The following is a 23,131-nucleotide window of genomic DNA, read 5'->3' on the forward strand; positions in this document are numbered from 1 at the left end:
TGTGTGTGTGTGTGTGTGTGTGTGTGTGTGTGTGTGTGTGTGTGTGTTGTAGCCGATTCTAAGAACCTTTCTTAGGAAATAGCTTGCATTTGTCTTTATCCTTTGCCCTCCTTCTTCTTTATCACTTTCCCCATCCTGCTTCCTGGAATGTGTGAAACACCATGCTGGAGCCTGAGACACAATTCTGGAACTTGAGGGCAAGGGCTCCATCCTGGGAATGGTAGAATAATAATTAGCCTAAGTCCTTGAGGAATTCCTAGAGCAGAGCAACCATGACCTACAGACCACATGCATATCTTGTCTAATTCTCTCATTGGAGGTTTTCTGTCACTGACAGCCAAACCTAATCCTAAGTCTGTATATCCTGGTACTTCTAATTAAGGATTTATTTGTCCACTCTTCTAATTTCTTCTCTTATGCCAACTCCCAAAAGACTTTATTTGGCTGCATCAAGTATACTAATTGTCACTATTTATGTGAATCACTTAATATTTATGCTTAATTTTCATGTAGCACAGCTCTGATTATGCGTATCATTCAAAAACAATTATAATATTGAGGTTAAAGTGTTAGGGACACCCAATAGTTAGCAGGGGGAGGAGGAGTAAAAAAAAATAAACAGAATAAAACTACTTTGTATTTTGCATACTTTGCCTCCTATTTTTCAGAAGAATCAGAGAAGTTGCAAAGAAGAGCTACCAAATGTAAATAAACCAGTGACATTTTTGCTTAGAAATATTTAATCAATTCTTTTAATAAACATCCATTTGAATAACTTTCATATGACAGCTACAATACTAGAAGTTAAGGAGGCGAAGATTCAAACGTTTTTTTTATTAAGTGTGAAACTAAGGAAAACAGATGAGTAAACACACAATTGCGACATAATATGACAACTGGTGACCAATATGCAGAGTAGGATCCTAAGTCAATCTAGGTGGGAGGATGGCAAAGGGTTCCATGCAAAGTGAAACATGAGTTGAGGGCTAAAGAACGGCCAGGAATAAACCCTGTCAGGAGTCAAGGGAAGTGCAAACAGAGTAGGCAAGCACAGAGAGCCAGCCTACCCCCCCAAACTCGAGGGCTCTGGTAGCGCACTGGTGGAGAGTGCTGGGGCACCGGCCTTGAGAGATAAGACAAGTTCAGGTTGTTGATGGAGTCATCCATGAAGTTGCACAGATCTGTTTAAATATTTTACCAAGAAAGGAGATATCATTTCATTTTAGAATAAAATTTCACACTGGATTTATTGATAGGCTTAGGATGGTATGAAAATGAGACAAAGATTCACTATTTGGGAAATTGGCTGATAATCCGTAGAAGAAATAGACAAATTGGGTGAGAGAAAGTTAAGCACTTTGAGACATACTAGTGAACTATAAGGAATCCACTAGACACTGCATTCAGATGTGTGAAGGAAGAGAAGAATATAGAATAAAAAAAAGTGTTTAAATTCAGAACATGGAGGAAATTGAATTTTAAGGAGATGGCAGAAAAGAGGAGTACCAGGAAAAGACTGAGAAGGGGAATATTCAGGAAATGAGAGAATAAAGAAGCCAGGGGAAGAGAAAGTTTCAAGAAGCAGGAAGTAAACAATAATGTCAATCATTCTATGGCTATTTTTTTTTCTTTTTCACTTTACTAATTTGTTATTGTTTAAACCAAGCTTTTATTATAAAATATAACATATTATTGAAATTTAACAGAATTTTTTGTTAGTAGAAAAGGGGGAAAAATAACTGTGGTCCTCTATCCAGGGGTAATCCTCTTAACATTTTGGAATATTTCTTTTTATTTTTTACTTACTGATATTTATTTTTAGATGACTATTGATTGTGCCTGCACCGAGTAATTCACTTCAAATAAAATATTTCAGCTAAATAAACCATTTGACAAGAAGACACATTTCACTGGCAAGGTCAGTGCCTTTGATAGCGTCCCTACTTCCAAGGCTGGGAATACCCTTCAAATGGGTAAATACAGCCACTTTCCCTGGCTTGAGGGATTTTCTAGTTGTTTTCCCTGGTTTCCAGCCCATTGCTTTATACCAAGATCTGTACTTTACTTCTAGGCTCTTTCTGAATCCTGACTTGGTAGGACTACCAACCTGGCTTTGATTTGTCCTGAACTGCTGCCTCAGGATGGCTCCCATTGGCTCCTACTCAAAGGTAGCAGATCCTGTCAAGGCTCCATCCATATTCCTGCACATGTTTCTTGTCCTTTCTGTTATCTGTTTGCTATATTCCATTTTCATTTGCCTCTAAATGCCTAGAGATACAAGTCTTTTGGAGGCTTTCTTCAGTCTATGGGAGCTGTTATGCCCACACATGAGCCCTGAACGACCTGGCTCATCTTTAGCCTATGATTATGGGACATAGAAAAAGATGGCCCAGCGCCCTTGTACCAAGTTGGAACAAACTCTGAGGTATAATTTACACAGGCACGGGATCTGGCTGCAGCTTGAATTTTGCCTGAAATTTCACCTTTGTTTAACTTCTTTCCTCTCCTGCTTCCCCCACTCCCTTAATAGTTTCCTGGGTGTACTTTTTTAATAGATCACTTGTATATAAATCCTTGTCTTGAGTCTGCTTTTTTTGCAGAAAAGACAGCTGCAGTCTGCAGAAAAGTGACACTTTCCATGTCTGGCTGAGGTCTCAGACCTGGCACCGAAGCTTGGCATGGGTCCCAAAACTCTGACTGTTTGGCACAAAGAACCAGTGCCTGTAAGTGGGCAGGCTAAATGAAGTGGCAAAAGGCTAGCTGCAATGCTGGGACAGTGACAATATGGAAAGGCTTCTGATGACAGTGTTATGGGTGGCAGTCAAGGGTGCCCCATAAACTCTTCATAAACTGAAGAGTTTATGGGGAGGAGCCTTTATGGGTCTAAACAAAAACCATGAATGGTTGTAGTGAATATATGAATAAAATATTTACAATTGAATTATTTTACCACATTATAAAATCGACCCTTACTACTTATTTTTTCTTAAATAAAGAGTAGAATGGAATGATCTGCCTGGAAAGGGATAACATTCCCTATTAGAAAAGGCTGTCCTTCTTTTTTGTTTTTTTTAAAGATTTTATTTATTTATTTGACAGAGAGAGACACAGCAACAGAGGGAACACAAGCAGGAGGAGTGGGAGAGGGAGAGGCAGGCTTCCCTCAGAGCGGGGAGTCCGATGCAGGGCTCGATAACAGGACCCTGGGATCGTGACCTGAGCTGAAGGCAGACGCTTAACGACTGAGCCACCCAGGCACCCCAAGGCTGTCCTTCTTGACCTGCATTTAATTCTGGGGCAGGTGTCTATGAAAGGTAAGGGGAAAAATTCCCATCTATCATGTCTCTTCAACAGAAACCAAATGCGTGTCATATATAATAATATAAAGTGTTATAGTAAAATTTTATCAGAACTGTATGAAAATCCCAATAAGTATGTTTTATGATAGTGCTTGAGAAAATATATACAGGTATAAATACTACCTAATATATCATAAATAGAGTTAACATTTATTCATAAAGCAATATAATTGCCACCAAAATATTTGCTACTCATTGTGCACTAATTTTAGACTATGCTCGATCAAAATGCCTAATAATTTCTCATGTATTCTATATGCTTTGCTTATTCTTATCTATTTGTTCTTTTATTTATACAGCAAATATAAACTGGGCATTCACTATGAGCTAGGTACTACTCTTATGCTTAAACATCTTTAATTACTTAATATATGTCAACATACGTATTATGGTCTACTTGATGATGTCATCCACTTAAAATTGTCTTTGGAATAAGGGATAGCATAAATAATATACATATATGATATGTTAAATTTATAAGATAATGTCCAATGTACAGAGTGCTGTTGTTTATTGACTTATGTGATCCTCCAACATTCCTATGATATGGCAGGGCAAGGATAATTATCCCTGCTTTGAAGAAGAGGAAACGGATATTCAGGGATGCAAAATGACTTGCACAAGAATTCCGGGCTTCTGACTCTTAGATCAGAACTCTGTCCATGTATCACTTTATGTAGAAAAATAAGGAAGTTATTTATAAATAGGTCAGGAACATTCAGAATGAGTTCCTAAATATACACACTTAAAATCATGCCAGTCCCTTAACCTTCTTCATTGTTATACCTAGATTATAGTAAACAGTATTCTTTGTATCATGAGGTAGAAATGTGAGCCAAATTTAGAAACAAGTTAAATATCCATAGTCCTGGGGGCGCCTGGGTGGCTTAGTCAGTTAAACGTCTGACTCTTGGTTTCGGCTCAGGTCATGATCTCATGGTCGTGGGATCGAGCCCCGTGTCTGGCTCTGAGCTCAGTGTGGAGCCAGCTTCAGATTCTCTCCTTCTCCATCCTGCTCATTCTCTCTCTCTCAAAGAAATAAATAAAATCTTTAAAAAAATATTCACAGTCCTGGAATACAAAAAAAAAAAAAAATGTGCTTTTGGCTACTGTGACCCAACATTATTTTTTAAGCCATAGTCAATTCACATTCTTCTGGTGACCAATTTTACTTCATCTGACACTTCATACTTCTGCTAAACGAGCAAGGGCTATAATCTAAACTGAAGTCAACCTCATGTGCCTGTCTTCATTCTCTCTGAATTGTATTCTTCTATGCTCGATTAGTTTAATCTCTTATTACTGATCTCCCAGTGGATTTTATTTTCTGAGTTGTGAGATTTGCTGACATCCTGGAGACATCAGTATTATTCTTACAAACAGTCATCCAATGTGGATAAAAGTGCATCCCCTTAAAATTAGAACAAGAACTGGTCGAAAAACCAGAAAGAATTCTATTCCACAACATTTTTATCTCAGTTCTGCACATTATACTGAAGAACTATTCATTTAAAAAAAAAACATTTTTTGACATTACTATTAATTTATGTTTACATTAGAAGACCCACTTCTCAAAAGGATATTAGAAATCCAAGAAATTAGAGTAAAGGTATCCAACATTACCATATGTTTTCAAAAGCTAGATCCCTCTTATCCCAAAGATAGAGGAAATAAGCATATAACCAAGTTGCAGGATATGGGAAAATGTATTAGAAAGCAAACAGGAGAGCTAAATATTTCAATAGATTCTTTATACTAGGTCAAGAGACAATAAAAATGATGACTGTATCATTAGCCCCCTGCCTCATGGTTCCTTAGTGATAAATAACAGAAAACTATTTTGGCAAACTTAAGTAAACAATTTTAAAAAATAACGAAATAAAGATATGGGGTAGTTCACAGTAGTAAGGAAAAGCTAAAATCCCAGGTTGCCAATAGGAGCATCTCTTCTACCTTTCCCTTGAAGCCCCTACAAAAACTTCACCTGAAGCAATTCCCTTGCAATGGGGTATTTATTCTCCTTAAGACTAATCACTAACCATTGTCACCACTCATATTCCCTAAAGCAGAGAATCAATCTCTCTGTGGTGATCGTTGAAATCTTCCCCGTATGATATGGTAGCCCCACCAGCAACATGTGGCTATCGAGTTCTAGAAATGTGGCTCATCTCAATTGAGATGTCTTTTAAGTGTTAAATACATTCTGGATTTCAAAGATTTAAAATGAAAAAAATAGTAAATTATTTCATTAATAATTTTACTCTGATTACATGAAATTATAATATTGTGGTTAAATAAAATATAACATTAAAATTAATTTCATCTTTAAAAAAATGAAGCCACTAGAAAATTTAAAATTCTATATGTGACTCACATATTTCTATTGGATAATGCTGGTCTAGACAGCCTTCAAACAATTTTGTAGACATAGGTCAAAGCATTTTGACAACTATTTTCTCCTACAGTTTTTTTTAATTTTTTAATTTTTTATTTTTTTGTAAAGATTTTATTTATTTATTTGACAGAGAGAAACACAGCAAGAGAGGGAACACAAGCAGGGGGAGTGGGAGAGGGAGAAGCTGGCTCCCCGCTGAGCAGGGAGCCCGACGCGGGGCTCGATCCCAGGACGCTGGGATCATGACCTGAGCGAAAGCAGATGCTTAACAACTGAGCCACCCAGGCGCCCCTTCTCCTACAGTTTTAAATAGACATCTTTTCTTTTGTTTGTTTCTGTGAGTAGCTGCTAAGGATGCAAGTTCTATACTGTACTTTTACAAATACTTTAAATATGGTTTCCCTAAAAGCTTGAAACATTAGTCCAGTTTATTTCTAGAAAACATCAACTATATGTTATAAATGCCAAAACTATAAAGTCAATCAGACAAATTAGAAATTCTATGTGTTCAGGGCGCGTGGGTGGCTCAATTGGTTAAGCGGCTGCCTTCGGCTCAGGTCACGACCCCAGGGTCCTGGGATCGAGTCCCACATCTGGCTCCCTGCTCAGGGTAGAGCCTGCTTCTCCCTCTCCCTCTGCCTGCCATTCTGCCTACTTGTGCTCTGTCTCTATCTATCTGTCAAATAAATAAATAAAATCTTAAAAAAAAAAGAAATTCTATGTGTTCAAAAAGTCAGACTTTGTGTTTCAATTCAAATCACTCTATAATTCTATGTACTGTAAAATCTAGTTCTAGGATAGACAGAGATATAGATAGATTAAAAGATAGGTGGATGGACAGATGATAGATATGTAAATACATACATACGTACATAAAGAGATCAAGAGATGGGACTTCCTATAAGTTTGTTGTTTAGATTAAATTAGGTAATGCCTCCTTCAAATATTTCTTAGTGAATCTTTGTTTTTGTTTTGTTTTTGTTTTTGTTTTTTTGGCTTTGTTCTTTCTTCTCAAAGACTCTCCCCTCAGGAACTATGTGCACGTAGAATTTTCTAGTCTGGATCTCTGGAATTATGTTAACATTTCAGCTGGGAAGGTAATATATGACTTTCTTTTGAAACAATGAAAGACAATCACAAGAAGGAAGGGGATAAAAGAGAATAAACAGATAGAAGTTGGTCTTCAAGCAGGAGAGTGCTAGAAAGAGGAATACCCGAAAAGGGTGTCCAGTTCTCTCCTCTCCCTCCCATGTACACCGTGGGAATGGTTTGTGTACCCCAGAACACAGAGACATCAGATTGAAGACAAATGCACTAGACCACTTAAATCAAGGAAGATCATCCTCATAAATATTAAGGAAAAATTCGCGGCAGAAAAGCATTTACTTCACATATGGAGCTAATGTTAAATGCATATCGTAATGCAAGAAGAACAATTAATTCAATGACCAGGCTAGTTTAAAGTATTTGTTCCAATATTTTAACTTACTGTTGTGAAGAAGCCCTCAATTGTGTTCATCATTGAAATTCTAAAATTAACGGAAATATGCTCTTACAGAAGCTTGTGCAAGGGTATAAAGTGACCATGAAAACATATTACTTTAAGACTGTAATGCTCAGTCATTCTATTTTATTTCTAGTAAGCTTAATGGCAATGTTTGTAAACTAAGCAGTAAAAATGACTATAATTCAATGTTTAGTCACCTGTAAATTAATCAACCCCATACTCAAAGATGGAAGACAATAGTATATATGGACGCTTTATTCTGCATCAATACACAAGTTCAATCTAACAAATAACTGAAGAAAAGCGTGTTTCTTAATGAGATGGCAACATTTGCCAATAATGTCATTTAAAATGATTCTACTTTGAATCAGACATTTCATATTTCCTTATCTAGTCAGTAAAACAACTTTATGATATGATATTATTATCTCTAATAGATGAAAAAGAAAACCTAGTTCAGAGGATTCAAAGGTCATGCCTATCTACAACTGTATTACTAGGAAAAGGGATAGCCCAGATTTGAAGGCAGTTCCATCCAGTTCCAAATCTCAGAGTTTTTCCACCAGTCATATATGTGTTTTGGACATTTAGAACACCATGATTGCTTTTAAAATTATCAAACACAGGGCGTCTGGGTGGCTCAGTGGGTTAAGTGTCTGCCTTCAGCTCAGGTCATGATCCCGGGGTCCTGGGATCCAGTCCAGCATCAGGCTCCCTGCTCAGTAGGGAGCCTGCTTCTCCCTCTCCCTCTACCGCTCATGCTCATTCTCTCTCTCTCTCAAAAATAAATAAATAAAATCTTTAAAGAAATTAAAATAAAATTATCAAACATAAAGAAAAATTTGAACAATGATATTTGAAGAAAATTATAGATATTGAGGATAAGCATCTTGGTTAATTGAGGTTTATACCAACTAGGTAAGCTGTGCGCCTATGGTTCATGTCAGCAACTGCCTTCCAAAATGAGTTTTTTTTTTTTTTAAGATTTTATTTATTTATTTGACAGAGAGAGCACAAGCAGGGGGAGCAGCAGGAGGAGAGGGTGAAGCAGGCTCCCCACTGAGCAGGGAGCCCTACACCGGCCTGATCCCAGAAACCCAGGATCATGACCTGCGGGGAAGGCAGACACTTAAGTGACTGAACCACCCAGGCGCCCCCCCAAAAGAGTTCTGATTTAGGAATCTGTAGAAGCAAAACAGGATTTTTCAAACTATGTTATAACCTGTTAGTGCATCACAAAATCCATTTATTGAGGCATGATCAATATTTTAAAAACAAATAGATCAGAATAGATTAGAATAAAAACCAGAGAAGTATATTCATATATTAAGGGAAAATGTTATTTTGTGGCACTGTGTCTATGTATGTGAGTGAATTGGGCCATGATGTAAAATATAATTCTAACTGTGGGTCACAGTTAAAAATGCTTGAAAACCAATTTCTATAAGGATATATTAAAATAGAGGTAAACCAAGAAATCAAAAATTAATGTCCTCAGCTACTTGATAAAAAGAGCAAAGAAGTGAAAGTGATTATGTCCTCCTTAGAAAATAAATTGGATTTTTTTTTAAGGAGAAAAAGAAGAGATAAAAGTTTGGCAGATTGGGTAAGATAAACAAGGAGAAATGTGACGACCTCTGTGAAACTTCAGGTATCTCAGTAAGTGAGAATGAATTAAACTTAGCAAAGCAGACATCTTATAGAACAGAAGATAATTACCACATTTGATGACAATTACAGGTAATTATCATGACACAAAAAGATTTCTATCTCAATGCAAGACTAATACAATGTGTTTGCTCCACACTTTATAAGGAATTTACTTCATGCTTATCTTGGTATAAGATACTTATACCTTCCTGTGAGATGTATCCTTGTAAATAACACGTATCTTATGAAATACACAGTTCTGACCTTTGCTAGCTACGTGATCTTAGACAAGTTATTCAGCCTCTGTGTTAAGTGCAGACAATAAAAGTACCTACTTCACGGGGGAGTCTTATGAGGATTAAATAATTCATAAAAAGTGCTGTCAATAGTATCTGTCATGTTGCTAAGTGTTCAATAAGTGTAACTTGATTTTTCAAGTACTTCATGATTTTTTATTTTTTATTTTTTTAAAAGATTCTATTCATTTGTCAGATTGAGTGAGAGAGAGAAAGCACACAAACAGGGGGAGTAGCAGGCTCCCCACTGAGCAAGGAGCCTGATGCAGGATTCGATTCCAGGACTTCAGGACCATGACCTGAGCCGAAGGCAGATGCCCAACTGACTGAGCCATTCAGGCATCTCAAGTACTTCATGATTTTTTAAAATTTTCTCAACAACCCATAAATTGCGCAGAAAAGATATCAGACAAATAAATATTTGGTGAATTGAACTGATCACACAGGTTGGGTGAGTGAAATTATTTCCTTTATGTAGTTGAAAGTTTAAATATAGTGATTTTTTCCAAGTTTACACAGATGGTTTGGGACAACGTAAGCTTCTGATCTAGCTCTTCTGATTCATAAATCAGGGCTTTTTTGTGAGGTAAATGTCACTGACCCATGGATTGATTTTTAAAACCATACTGCTGTCCTCAGGATTAGGTTTTATGAATATAAAACCTAAAACATTCTGGCAGATAGTACCTACTTTATCTAATAACAATGAGTTAATGTGTTTTAAGTCCTTACTATATTAAGCACTCTGTATTCATTACCTCATTTATTCCTCACAGCTCACTATGAAATGCATACTCTTAACTACCCACACTTTTATAGATAAAGAAAAAGAATTACCAGGAGGTTAAATGACTTGATCAAAGGTATCAGTAAATTCTAAATCAGTATTTGAACTACAATCTAAACCAGTTTTATGGGCTCTACTTAATCTAACCCAGAAAAGATATCATACGCTCTGAGAGGAATTTTGATTCTGCCCATTTAGCTCCTCTCTGTATTCTTACAAGGAGAGGGAGAGAGAGAAGACAGGAAAATGCACTGTTTTCAGCTGTTCCTACACTCGCTCAGCATAATTTTATTTGAAGTATTGTGGCATATGCATGTTTAGATGTATTACTCATTTTTAGTAAACAGAAAGACAATCTAACCTTTTGAAATATCCATAGTATGAATTCTTTATTAGTACCAACCACATTAAAACCAACTTTTTATAATAAGGAATAACTGCATGATCTATGGTAATAGCAAAACACTGAAAGAAAAGTCAGCCATGTACCAAAACATGATACATCTGAATGATAGGGCAAGCAGAAAAGATATGAATTGAAAAGCCATGATCCGTGGCTTCTTTAAAAAAAACAAAACAAGGGCGCCTGGGTGGCTCAGATGGTTAAGCGTCTGCCTTCGGCTCAGGTCGTGATCCCAGGGTCCTGGGATCAAGTCCCGCATCGGGCTCCCTGCTCCTTGGGAGCCTGCTTCTCCCTCTGCTTCTCTCTCTCTCTTTCTCTCTCCCTCTCTCTCTCTGTCTCTCATGAATAAATAAATAAAATCTTAAAAAAAAAAAACAAAAAAAGAAATACATACTTACAACCTTCAAAAATCTATCTCAGAAAACATTCATTTATAATTTGAATGTGTTGTTATTTATGTTAGTAACCGAGAGTAGAGTATTTAAAATTTACTTTTTCCAAAATTCTCATACAGGTTTATGTTCAGATAAGGCATAAGTAGAAAATACTGCAGAAATCATACTTTAGTTATGAATTTCCTTACTGCACTTCCTCATGATCTCTTTGCCTTTGTCTTTATGATTATGCTTTCTACCACAGAGGGTTTTCCCTTACCTTATTTGTATTCACCGCTGTGATGACCCAGACGCATTGTGCATTGCTGTCATACTGGAATGGGAAGTTCGGAGATGTAAAGGTGCCACTTGGTCCTTGAAGATTAGAGCCACATGTCTTCACTAAAAGAGAAATTGCATTTTAAAAGCGAGCCTATACCGCATGCAAAATCTTAGCAATAAAGTATTTTGCAAACAGACTTTAAATTCAAAATTGCACAATTACAACCGCAGTGAAATGTGTTTTAGGGCATTCTGCCACTTATCAAAGTGAGAGTATTTTTTACACCCTAAAGTTCACAAGCTCAATATTTTCAACATTAATTGAAAATTGGTTATGAATAACAGTGTGAGGCATTATAAATTATCCTCTGACTGTAAATAGATGAGTTTAATTAGAGAGAGGCCTAGTTATGCAATACTGTGTTAACAAAAATCCACAAAGAGAAAGAAACAAAGCTATGGGTTAAGCAATCCAGATAGCATTTTATTTTTTAAATTTTATTTATTTATTTGTTTGTTTGTTTGTTTGTTTATTTATTTATTTCTTTATTCATTCATTCATCAGAGAGAGAGAGAGTGAGAATGCACCCAAGAGCAGCAGACTCCCTGCTGAGCAAGGAGCCCGATGCGGGGCTCAATCCCAGGACCTTGGGATCATGACCTGAGCCGAAGGCAGACGCTTACCTGACTGAGCCACCCAGGTGCCCCCAGATAGTATTTTCAACCCTATTTATTAAGTATCCTAGGATGTGAGACTGAGACATCAATATGAAAACTACTTGTACTGTTCTTTCTACTGTGAATTAGACCATTCAGACTACAAAAAGAGCTGCACTGAAGTACTTTTAATAAATTCCCACAAAAGTTTAATACTGCAATATTTCTTCAGTTTTTCCAATCCTTCTTCTACTTAAGAAGAAAGAATGACCACACTGCATCTGTGTCTTCTCTTCCTTCTCGGTCACCAAGTTTTCTTGGCATTAGTTTTGATTTGCATTTCTTTGCCTCATTCCATTAAAAATTTATACACGTCATCCTTTTCCAACTCATCAGTAACAGTGCATTGTACATATATTTTCTTTTTTTTTTGATGTACATATATTTTCAATGCACTTAAGACTTTACATAATTATTGATGTGGGCAACAAAGGCAAAAGAAAAATTAAATTTTCTTACTACTTACAGTCCATTGAGAAATCCTTGAAACAGGCAGAATGACATTCCTCTAGGAGCTCAGCTGCCTTGATGGTAATACTTTGCTAAGGGCAAAAGGCAATCTTAGCCCAAACCCCAGGATCCTGTGCGTGTACTTTGACATATAAAAATTCCTTTGGAAATTTCCTTTATCTCTACCCCCCAAGATACATGTTGTCAATCATTCCTCAAGCATATGACCCACCGATATACATCTGAAGGGTCTCATGACTCAGGTTTTATTAGTAATAAATAACCTTTTCCCAACAATAGCTCGCCCCCTCAAGGTCCTGGAAACCTTGTTTCCAAATTCCTTAGAGACTTAAGCTATCCCTAACCCCCTCCCAGCTTGAAAGTGTATGATGGGTCCCTCCTCAGGACCCCAGTGCTGCTCTTTGTGCCCCGTCCCTGTCCTTTAATAAAAGCACCTTTTTGCATCAAAGACCAAGAATTCTTTCTTGGCCATCAGCTACAAGCCCTAACATCTTTCCTATATCAGTAATTATCATCACCTTGAATATCAAGTTAGAGGTCCCCAAAGTTTGCTTGACTTGCCCAAGATCACTCCGCTAGTAAATAGTGGAGGCAGAATTAGAGCTCACATTCTTTCATCTCTTACTTTTCCACCACCAAGCATGTGTCTCTCTAGTATGTTAAATATAGCTTTCTTTATATAGTTTCTTCACTAGGTTCTTTTCTCCCCCATTAGCTTATATTTTGGCATAAATCGCCTCCAGACAACTTTACTTCAACTTGAGGGTTATATCTTGTGGTTAAGTCATTTAGTATTAAATAGTTACTTTTAATTTTCCCTTACTTTGTCTGAATTTTATATTTTAAGTAATAAAACTGTTATTTTGTAATAAGGAAAAAGTAACAAATGGTATTTTTCTTCCTTCAACATTAGTTACCAATTTTTCTTTTTCAATTTACTACCTATCTTCCTGTAAGTCTTCTGTGCTCACTACAGCATTTTCTTCTCCTTCATTCACTCCTTTTTTCCTTTTTTTTTTCCATTTCCTTGGTATAAATAGTCCTACCTCGGCTGATTTTAACATACCACAGGTTATCAAGGCCTGACAAAATTTCTGAATATTTAATAATTGGCTCTTTTTCCCAACTATACTATTGAGATATAATTGGTGTATAACACTGTGTAAGTTTAAGGTGTACAACATGATGACTTGATACATAGTAAAATGATTACAATAAGGTTAGTTACCTCCATTGTTTCACAAAATTACTTTGTGTTTATGCGGGGGATTAACATTTCAGATCTCTCTTAGCAACTTTCAAGTATATGACACAGTATTATTAACTATAGTCACTATACTATATATTATATCCACAAAGTTATTCATCTTATAACTTGAAATTTGTTCCCTTTACCCAACATCTCCCTGTTTCTGCCACCATCCATGGTCCTGACTTTGGCAACTACAATTATACACTCTCTTGCTATAATGTTGTCTTTGTTAGATTCCACATGTAAGTGAGATCATTGCTTTACAACATCTTATGAATCTTTTTTATGCACTACTCCATATTCTCTCCCATTTACTTTTTGAAAGCATTACAGCTGACCTCTCTCATTTGGGTATTGAATTGCTTTCTCAAGGCCAGAAATGACCTCCTAATTGCTAAATCTGATAGCATCTCTTCATTTTTTCCACATCCTTGATCTCTTAGCAGTAATGGAAAGTATTGATAAGCTTTATTTGAAATTATCTGCCTTCCCTTACACAGTCCTGAACTCCCTTGATTTTTACCTAATTGTTTTAAAATGTTATGCTCCATACCCTGTGGTTGGTCGGTTGGTTTGTTTTTGCATTTGACCCCTACGTAGCAGAATTATAAATTGATTACATGGCTTATTTTTCTTCGTTCAGTGGTCTCTCTGAAGAGTTAATCTAACTGACTTCTATGACTACAACGGTCATTTCTGTGCTGATAGCTCTCAAATTTACATTACCAATTTTTCTATCTCCTATTTCCAGAGTAATTGTCTCTCTGTTTGCTATACATTCTATGAAACGTTTTAAAGGAGCTTTAAATTAAACTTCTCTTAACTCATCCATCCACCTCCCTCTCATACAGACATAAAAGCACTCCTCAAGACCTATGTATTTCTCATCTGAAACATTCCATTTTCCTTCTTTTCTTCTCTTCCCAACACCCCGTACTTCATCACCATCTTTTCTTGAACTAAAAATAGCTACTTAACTCCTTCCCTATACTCATTTTTCTCTGTGTCTCATCCTCCTTTGTGCTACTATATTTATCTTTCTAAAAGACAGATTTGATTATTTTACTTAACTTCACTGAAAAAAATTCATCTCTGATTCCTATAGAATAAATTACAAACTAATATAAAATATAAAATTGTTTCTGTGAGAACCTAGATTTATTTTCCAGTACATTTTATACAGTAGACACTCAACTTGTGCCAGAAAAGAATTCTTGTTCTTCTTTGAATGTATCACACCCTTTATAATTTTCCACTTATTTCTGTGATGTTTTCCAAGTCTAAAATGTTATTCCTTCTTACATCCCCCTGCAGAAATTCTATTCATTTAAACAAAACCAAGCTGTTGTGTCACTTCTTTTTCTAAGAAGTATTCCTAATTTCTCCATTCAGGGTTCTATAGTGGACTGTAGTCTTCACAGGGCATTTATTTGGACAACACAATATAAAGGTGGTTAAGTGCTAGTGATCTGAAAGTACAGTTATAAACATTTTAAGAGTTTCACAGCAATAAAAAATTTATAGCAATCAATGATGGGTTTGAAGTTAGTAGAATCAGCTTTCTGATAGGACATACTGCTTCTTTGAGTGACACTACTTGGCAATTCTCTAGCATGCTTTGTTTTCCAAGATGTATACACACTTATAATCTTTTGTGGACAAGGCCTTGTTTTTCATCTTTGTTAACTCCTGGTGCAGTGGCTTTCAAATGCAGGAATGTTTACTAAAGGAACAGATACCCAAGTTCTTTTTCACAGCTCTTACATGGAGTATCAAATAAGTGATCTCTACATGATGATGAAGAATCTTTGTAAATGTGTGTTAGACTAGGAAACTGTCTATTTTGAAAATAAAGAAAAAAAAACACTCATAAATGATAAGTACAAATCACCATAAATAAATTAGATTTATAAAATGCTATGGGGGTAATAAATCCAAGAAATGCTATGGAAGTAGATAAAAGATCAGGGAAGGCTATTCTTAGGAAATTATATAGAAAAATACTTGTTTTATTTCTAAGTTTTGTTTTCCTCGTTTGGTAATTTAGGAGCCTTTCTCCCATGGCTCTTGTAGAAACCTCATAAAGAACAAATTCATTCTGATCAAATCAAGGTGAATTTGTACAAAATTAACAAGGTGCTCATTTCCCCAGTAACACTTCATAAGACATTACCTTTTTAAAATTAACATGTGACCACTACTATTAGAGATGCTTGCACTTGATCTTAGCCAAAGGGCCAAGAAGCGATTATTAGAGATGGTTGAAATGAAATGACTTAGGGACATTCTAGGAAAAAAAAAAATCATCCCATGTTGGCAGATGTAGGTGTTCTGAGTATAAAACAATGCACTGATGAAAAATTGACTTTGAGAAAATAAAATGGCTCAGGAAATTAAGTAGTTTCTAAGATAGAATTATAGGAGATCTAGTTTGAGCTATATTACCTTAAACAAATATTTCCAAATTTGTGAAAAATACTTTATACATTAAAATAAAATATTTCCAATGAAGGAATTAGTAATCTAGGTAGGAAAAAATGCCCAGAAAGTGAAACAAGCTTGGGAATTAATTTTCAACTGACATCATAAAAGATTTGCTGTAATAAAATGGATGAAACATGGTAGAAATCTGTTATCAAAGTGGACAAAGGAAAATAAGACAAGTGCGAATCTGTTCTCTTAATGGGCATAAATAGGAATTGTGAAGTTTTCACACAGAAAATAGAACTCCATTAAATAAGTACAGATTTCTGGGTTGCGTGTCAGAATTTTAGACTTTCTGCACAATATTTGGCATATGTTTTGAAGGACTCTGTTCAACTACATTTTATCTTTCTCTTGCACTTTCTTTCTGGGAAGAAAACTCCTAATCGTTTAGAAAATCATGTACAGAGTAGTTTTATTATGAAGGGAATTCCTACATGGACGTTTACTTTGTAACAATCTAAATACAAACATGTGAAATTTAAGTAGTGACCTGAAATATGTTTATAACACTTTTAATACACCAGAATTTCATTGTTTTTAATTTTTCTTTGTTTAATACAGTATATAATATATATAGCTAAAAAAGATGCTGATTTACTTAAACATCAAAAACCCGTTAAGCTTCAGATAAACAGCTATAGAAACTACTCTCTGAATCAATCTCAATTCTCATATTGTGGACTCTTGGTCATGAAACATCTCCCTCCTGCCCCCTTATCTTTCCCACCCCCTTCCCCACATCTGAAGGTGACTGATAAAACCTATTTAAATCAGTGTGTGGAACTATCAAGAAGTAGTTCCATTTAATAATATTTAATTGGACATCCCAGTCCCTCTGTCTTCATGAAAAGCTGATAAAGTGTCAGAAGTGGAGTAACAATTAGGACTAATCTTCAAATACATCTGAGCATCATCTGCATAAGAATGGCAAGTCTAATCCATGTCTTCACTGAAAGGAAGCATATAAATGTGGAATAATAATGAAATGAACCCAAAGCAGAAAACTGGAAAACAGAGGAGATGCCATGAAAGGGACAGAATGAAAATCAGCAAAAGGCAGACTGCACAGGATCAGGGGTAAATCTGATTAAAACCCAAGAAATGCAATTCATATTAAAAGTGAGAAATATAATGGACAGATTTTTCAAGTCAAAAATAAAGTAAGGAAATTCTTTATTTTTCTTTTTCTAGTTCTTGGTTGTTCATAATTTAACCTAGTCATGAAGGTTAAGTTTACCTACAATCCTGCTTCTCCCTGCTCCTTGTTTCACTGAGTCACCCTATAGGTATTAGGATGAGAGGACATATGGCATTAAACCAGTAATAGAAATGACCGTATGAATTAATGACTCAGTTTACTCCTTGAGAAAAATAAAAGAAAATCCAAATTAATCTAATGTTGCCAATAAGAAATAGATCAGTGAGGTGGTAGGATAGAATAAGATGAATTTCTATGCAAAATATATCTAGGAACCATAATGTTTTTAAGGCCATTCATGAGGGAAGGGTTGGTGGAAGGAAGAAAAGAAAGAAAGAAAAAGATGGTGTATAGTAAAGAAGATGGGGAAAAATTTAAGCAACAGATTGGACAAAAGATTTAACAGATAAGAGTATGTATTATTCGGCTTCAAATTTTTTGTCTACCTTTGCTGTAGACTGTCTGCATCCTTTCCCAAATTATCTAGAAGATTAACTAAGCAGGTTATCACTTGTATATTTAAAAACTGGGTTTTTTGTTTGTTTGTTTTCTTTAGAAGAAAGTGGAGACGGTGTCTACTTGAATTTATGTAAAATTGACATAATCCAGAAAATCAGAAAGCAGGAATTTAAAGCCAGAATTAACTATTAATCATTAAATTTCTACCTACTGACCCAAAAACTCACTGACATCTTTTAGAAGGTTTTAGACCTCCCAGAATTTAAAATTGGTGTAGACTATCTGTTGTACATTGAAAAAGGCAGGAAACATTAGGAGTCAATTTGTAATTTCAAAATGCATCATGCTCTAAGCTACTTACATAGCTTTTTTTTTTAAAGATTTTATTTATTTATTTGAGAGAGAGAGAGAGAGAATGAGAGATAGAGAGCATGAGAGGGAAGAGGGTCAGAGGGAGAAGCAGACTCCCCACTGAGCGGGGAGCCCGATGCGGGACTCGATCCCGGGACTCCAGGATCATGACCTGAGCCGAAGGCAGTCACTTAACCAACTGAGCCACCCAGGCGCCCTTACATAGCTTTTCATATGCAGTTTCCTTCATCTGGAATATTCTTTTTTAGCTCTTAACCTGCTAGTTAAAATTCATTTTTCCAAAGCCTTACTTGAATTAGAGCATTCTTACTCTATTTTAATTATCTAAGTACTGAATTTCTTAATGTTATGTATTTCATCTCCTAGTGATAAAAAAAATTGACTTAGTGTATATAACATAGTAAATGCTCAGTAGGGTTTTTTTATTCAAGAATAATTAAAGTGAAATACTCCCAAATTTAAGAAAAAAAAATGGTGGGCGCTGTGAATTGTGTAAGACTGATGAATCATAGACCTGTACCCCTGAAACAAACAATACATTGTTAATAAAAAAAAATTAAAAAATAAAAAAAAGAAATAAAAAAGACCAAAGTTTACAATTTAAATGTTCTAATTTAAATGTGAGAAAAAGAGGCAATTCATCAAAGAAGCATCTCAGGATAATTTGGATATCACTTGAAATTCTAAATTTTTCCTCCTAGTGAAAGGTCAAATGAATCTTTGATGATAATTTTTTATAATTTTTCATGGAGGGAGTTATTCAACACCAAACACTAAGAATGTTCAGTGCAAAAAAGAATAAGATGGGATCCTTCCTTTAAGACACTTGAAGTCTTAAAAACACAAATAGGTCATTTTAATAATGAGTTACGAGTGTTAAAGGTAAGCAAGTTTTAATGGGAACACAAAGAGCACACATTTTTGCAGCTTAGGAATTTAGAGAAGTCATCCTTGAGATGATGTCAAAGTTGAATGTTGAAAGTTAGGACACACGAACTCCGAGTAGAAACCAGGATGGACTTCTAAGCAGATACACTAACATATTGTATCTAAGAAAATTAATTCCCAGAACATCTAAGACTGTTTGGAGCTGAGGAGATTCTTTAGGTAGACCTAGAGGGATTAAATAAATGTCTATTCAAGGAGGGCCATACATGATAGGCTAAGAAGTTGTTGGATTTTAGGTGTTTTTGTTGTTTGTTTGTTTGTTTGCTTTTTTTTGTTTTTGTTTTTTGTGTTTGTTTTTTGTCAAAACTAAGGCAGTGGGGGGGGGTACTTTGGGTGTGCTGAAGGGCACTTGACTTAACTGTGTCTGTAGTTAAGTTGATCAGTCCAGATGTCGTAAGCAACATGGATTTAAAAAACTAAAAACTAAAAGACTAGAGATAAGAATGAAAATGTCAAGTCATGTACTTCCCCCCATATGCTTATTTTTTAAAAATATAATTCTGTTTAGTTTTAAATGCAAGGCATAGTATATTTAGTCACTTATTCATTAACTCAGTCATTCACTAATTATAAAAAAAAAAAAATCGGATGCACTCAACAGTATGAGAATTAGTGAACATGCAGTTGTGGACCAGCCCTGCTTTCATGTACCTCACATTCTGGGGAGAAAGACAGACGTGAAACAGCACATTACAAGATTATATAATCATGAAAAAGGCTACAGAGGAAAAGTCCAGAGTTACCTAAAAGTACAGTCATCAGTCCTTTTACTGTGTTTTGCAGATATTACATTTTTACAAATAGATGTTTCAGGGCAACCCTGCATCTAGCAAGTCTGTCAGGGTCATTTTTTCCAACAGCATATGCTCATTTCACATATCCGTGCCACATTTTGGTAATTCTCATAATATTTCAAACTGTTTCATCATTATTATATTGGAATTGCTTTTGAATTTTTGCAATCTCATGATAAAACTTTAACGAATGAGAAGCTGGTTCTTGGGATGAGGAAAGAAAGTGGTTTTTTGAGATGGAATCTACTCCTGATGAAGACTCTATAAAGATTGTTGAAATGACAACAAAGGATTTAGAGTGTCATATAAATTTCTTTGGTAAAGCAGGGCATGGTACTAGAGGACTGACTTCAACTTTGAAAGTTCTATTGTGAGTAAAATGCTATCAAACAGCATTTCATGTTACAGAGAAATGTAGAAAAAAAGAATGAATTGATGTGGCAAAATGCACTGTTGCCTTTTTTTTTAAGGAATTCCCGCAACCACCCCAACTTTCTTCAACTATCCCCCATATCAGTCAGCAGCCATCAACAACAAGGCAAGACCCTCCAGCAAAATGACTACAACTCCCTGAAAGCTCACATGATGGACATTTTTTTTAGCAATAAAGTCTTCTTTAATTGTTTTTTTCTATACATAATGCTCTTGTATACTTAATAGACTACAGTATAGTAGAAACATAACTTTTATACGTACTGGGAAACCAAAACACTCATTTGACTCACTTTATTGTGATATTTGCTTTATTTGTGGTGATCTGGAACCAAACCCAAAATATCTCCAAGGTATGCCTATATATATATATATATATATATGTATATATGGGATTCACTATAATTTGAGGAGTCAAATTATAAAGTACTAGTCCTCAAAAAATTAGAGGCCATCAATACAACATAATTTAAGACATGGGAAAGAAGAACAACACATGTCAAAAAATGATTATATGGTATTTTTTAAGAAAAAAAATATTTTTCAAGTGTATCCAACAACCAAATCAAGTGTTAATATTTTTCTTTGAATTCTTCAAATATGCTTGCATGAATTATTAGAAACTATTGTGATTAGATTTTAGATCTTGGTGCTGTTGCTAAGCAATTTTTAAAGTATCTCAAAACAGTTTTTTTTAGGTAGGCATATTGTCTTCTCTCCAAGTTTTTTCTTTATGCCAACAGGCTTAACATGTCCTTCATGATATGAAAGCCACATAACAGACAACCATTTCCCTAAACAATGGGGTTTCATTAGAAGCTCTTTCCCACTTAACAATGAGAATATGCCTCTGTTGTGGCATCCAAGATCTTTATAAAGGGAAATATAGAAAAGTAAAAAAGACTGGGAGACCACATCTGAGAATTGGGTCAGTGAATCCTAGACATGAAAAATATTAATATATAAGAGAGTCTATTTCTCTGTGCAAAAGGATATTTTAAAAGTATTATTCATGATTTCAAGGAACAAAATATAAGATTCTATAGAATGTTAACCACCAAGATTACTTTTGAGTTTATACTACTCAAGGGTAGCATCATTATATAAATCTAAGACAATGTTTTGAAAAAAAAATTTACTATTTAGGAAGTAGAAAAGTCTTGGCACAAAGCTATCATTTAGGGCAAAACAGAACAAAAAAAAAGTGGTCCCAAATTATGTAAACCTTGGATGGAAAAGAAAACTGTACCTATCCTTTATCTGCCACAATAAACAGCTGGGTGAAACAAACATCTTCAGGCCCATAAACAGGTTAAAAATATTTCAGAAGTGGAACTCCAGAACATAATTTCTACATCCTGATATGGTGACAGGTAAATTAGCTTCATTAAATCTCTCAAAAATTTAAATTAATAAAGATAGGAAAACCCCATATTTATTTAATATTGAGGACTGGGATATAAATTGCAAAATCAGATGTCACATGTTCAGAAGCACAGTTGACTCACCTGGTAACTGGGCTGAGAGTGGGAAATAAAAATTGGGGGTATGTGGCCATCTGGCAAACATATGCCCAGGATAAAGGAGGAAACCTCTACTAAAATGTTCAGGCACCTCTGAATGTGGGTCAAGTTTTCCAGTTCTTCTAATTTTTCAAAAGCTAGGAATCTGGTTGCATGAAAAATTTAATATTTCAAATGTTGGAAAAAATTTTAGGATATAGCAATCTATAATAGCCAAAAATGTAAGCTATTTCTGGACAACAAACTTCTGATTTGTAACATTTGATCTACGTATTTGCTTTGATGTCAAATTAAAACAAGTAGATCAGGATTTCAATGAAATAAGAGAGTTTAAAAACATAATGGTAAACAGTTATACATAATTGTATTTCAGTTACAGAATTGCCACAAATTATTTCAGTGCTTCCAATTTACAAATTTGTTTTTTTTTTAAAATTGCTTTCAACATGAGAAACCCTTATCAATTCATTCATTTTATTCTCCTCTTCAATGTCATTTTTTTAAGAAATAAAATCTTTATTTTGGAATAATTTTAGATAAACAAAAAAAGATGGAAAGATCATGCACAGAGTTCCCATGTATTCTCCACCCAGTTTCCCCTAATGTAAACATCTTACATAACCATGGTGTATCTGTTAAACTTAAGAATATATCACTGGTACATTCCTCTTAACTAAACTTCAGACTTTATTTGACTTTCATCAGGTTGTTCGTTTCCTTTGCTTTGTTTTGTTTTTAGACTAACATCCTCTTTTCTATTCCAGGATCTAATCCAAGATAATACATCACATATGTCTCTTTAATCTACTCCTTTAATGTCATTTTAAATCAATATTTTGCTAATCACTCCAAATTTCTGTGTGTGGGGGGCTTAGTGCTTAGTTTGAAAAGTCGATAATCCAATGTATTACCAACCCTCATGCAAACATGAGGATGAGTTTCAGAGTTGGCAAAACTCGAGGCCAGAACCTGAACAGGGTGAAGTTGATAAGTAATAACTTATCATGCCACAAAAGCCCTTGGTTGAACCTGTCTGCATCACAGTACAAGCGTCTTTCTAGCCAAAATACTTAAAGATTCCTTTGCAAGGGTATAGTTAGAAATAAGCAAAATTGCTACAGAGTGATTTAACCTGGACACAAGAAAATAATTTAGTGTTCCAGAAGTCATTGAGTAGAAAAACTACAATGAGTCATTCAAGATGCCATGGAATCTCCTTACCAGATCTTTTTAAATAATGTAGAAACCTCATTCTCTGAGCGAAACACAGTGGTTGCAGGGTGTGAAAGCATCACTCTAAGCTTTGTGAAACAATCACTAGTTTATTAGGACCAATCTATGTGAGTGATAAAAAGTAGTGGCCCTCTAATTTTTGTGGGGTTTTTGTGTGTGTGTGTGTCTTTCAGGAAACTAAACACATTGGAT

The 23,131-nt window shown here is 35.2% G+C and overlaps 1 protein-coding gene across 5 annotated transcripts in view; it reads right to left on the reverse strand.

The window, feature by feature from the left end:
- CSMD3 (CUB and Sushi multiple domains 3) overlaps positions 1 to 23,131 on the reverse strand; it is a 1,170,304-nt gene that overhangs the window by 587,867 nt on the left and 559,306 nt on the right. For all 5 annotated transcript variants that reach the window (XM_025871014.2, XM_073893120.1, XM_073893119.1 and 2 more), the window contains one exon: positions 11,052 to 11,173. In XM_025871014.2, the coding sequence (XP_025726799.1) occupies positions 11,052 to 11,173 (122 nt within the window). The remainder of the gene's footprint in view (positions 1 to 11,051; positions 11,174 to 23,131) is intronic.

Source organism: Callorhinus ursinus, unplaced genomic scaffold (genome assembly GCF_003265705.2).
Source record: "Callorhinus ursinus isolate GAN/ISIS: 27379988/994484 unplaced genomic scaffold, GSC_fseal_2.0 scaffold5, whole genome shotgun sequence".
NCBI classification, from domain to species: Eukaryota; Metazoa; Chordata; class Mammalia; order Carnivora; family Otariidae; genus Callorhinus; species Callorhinus ursinus.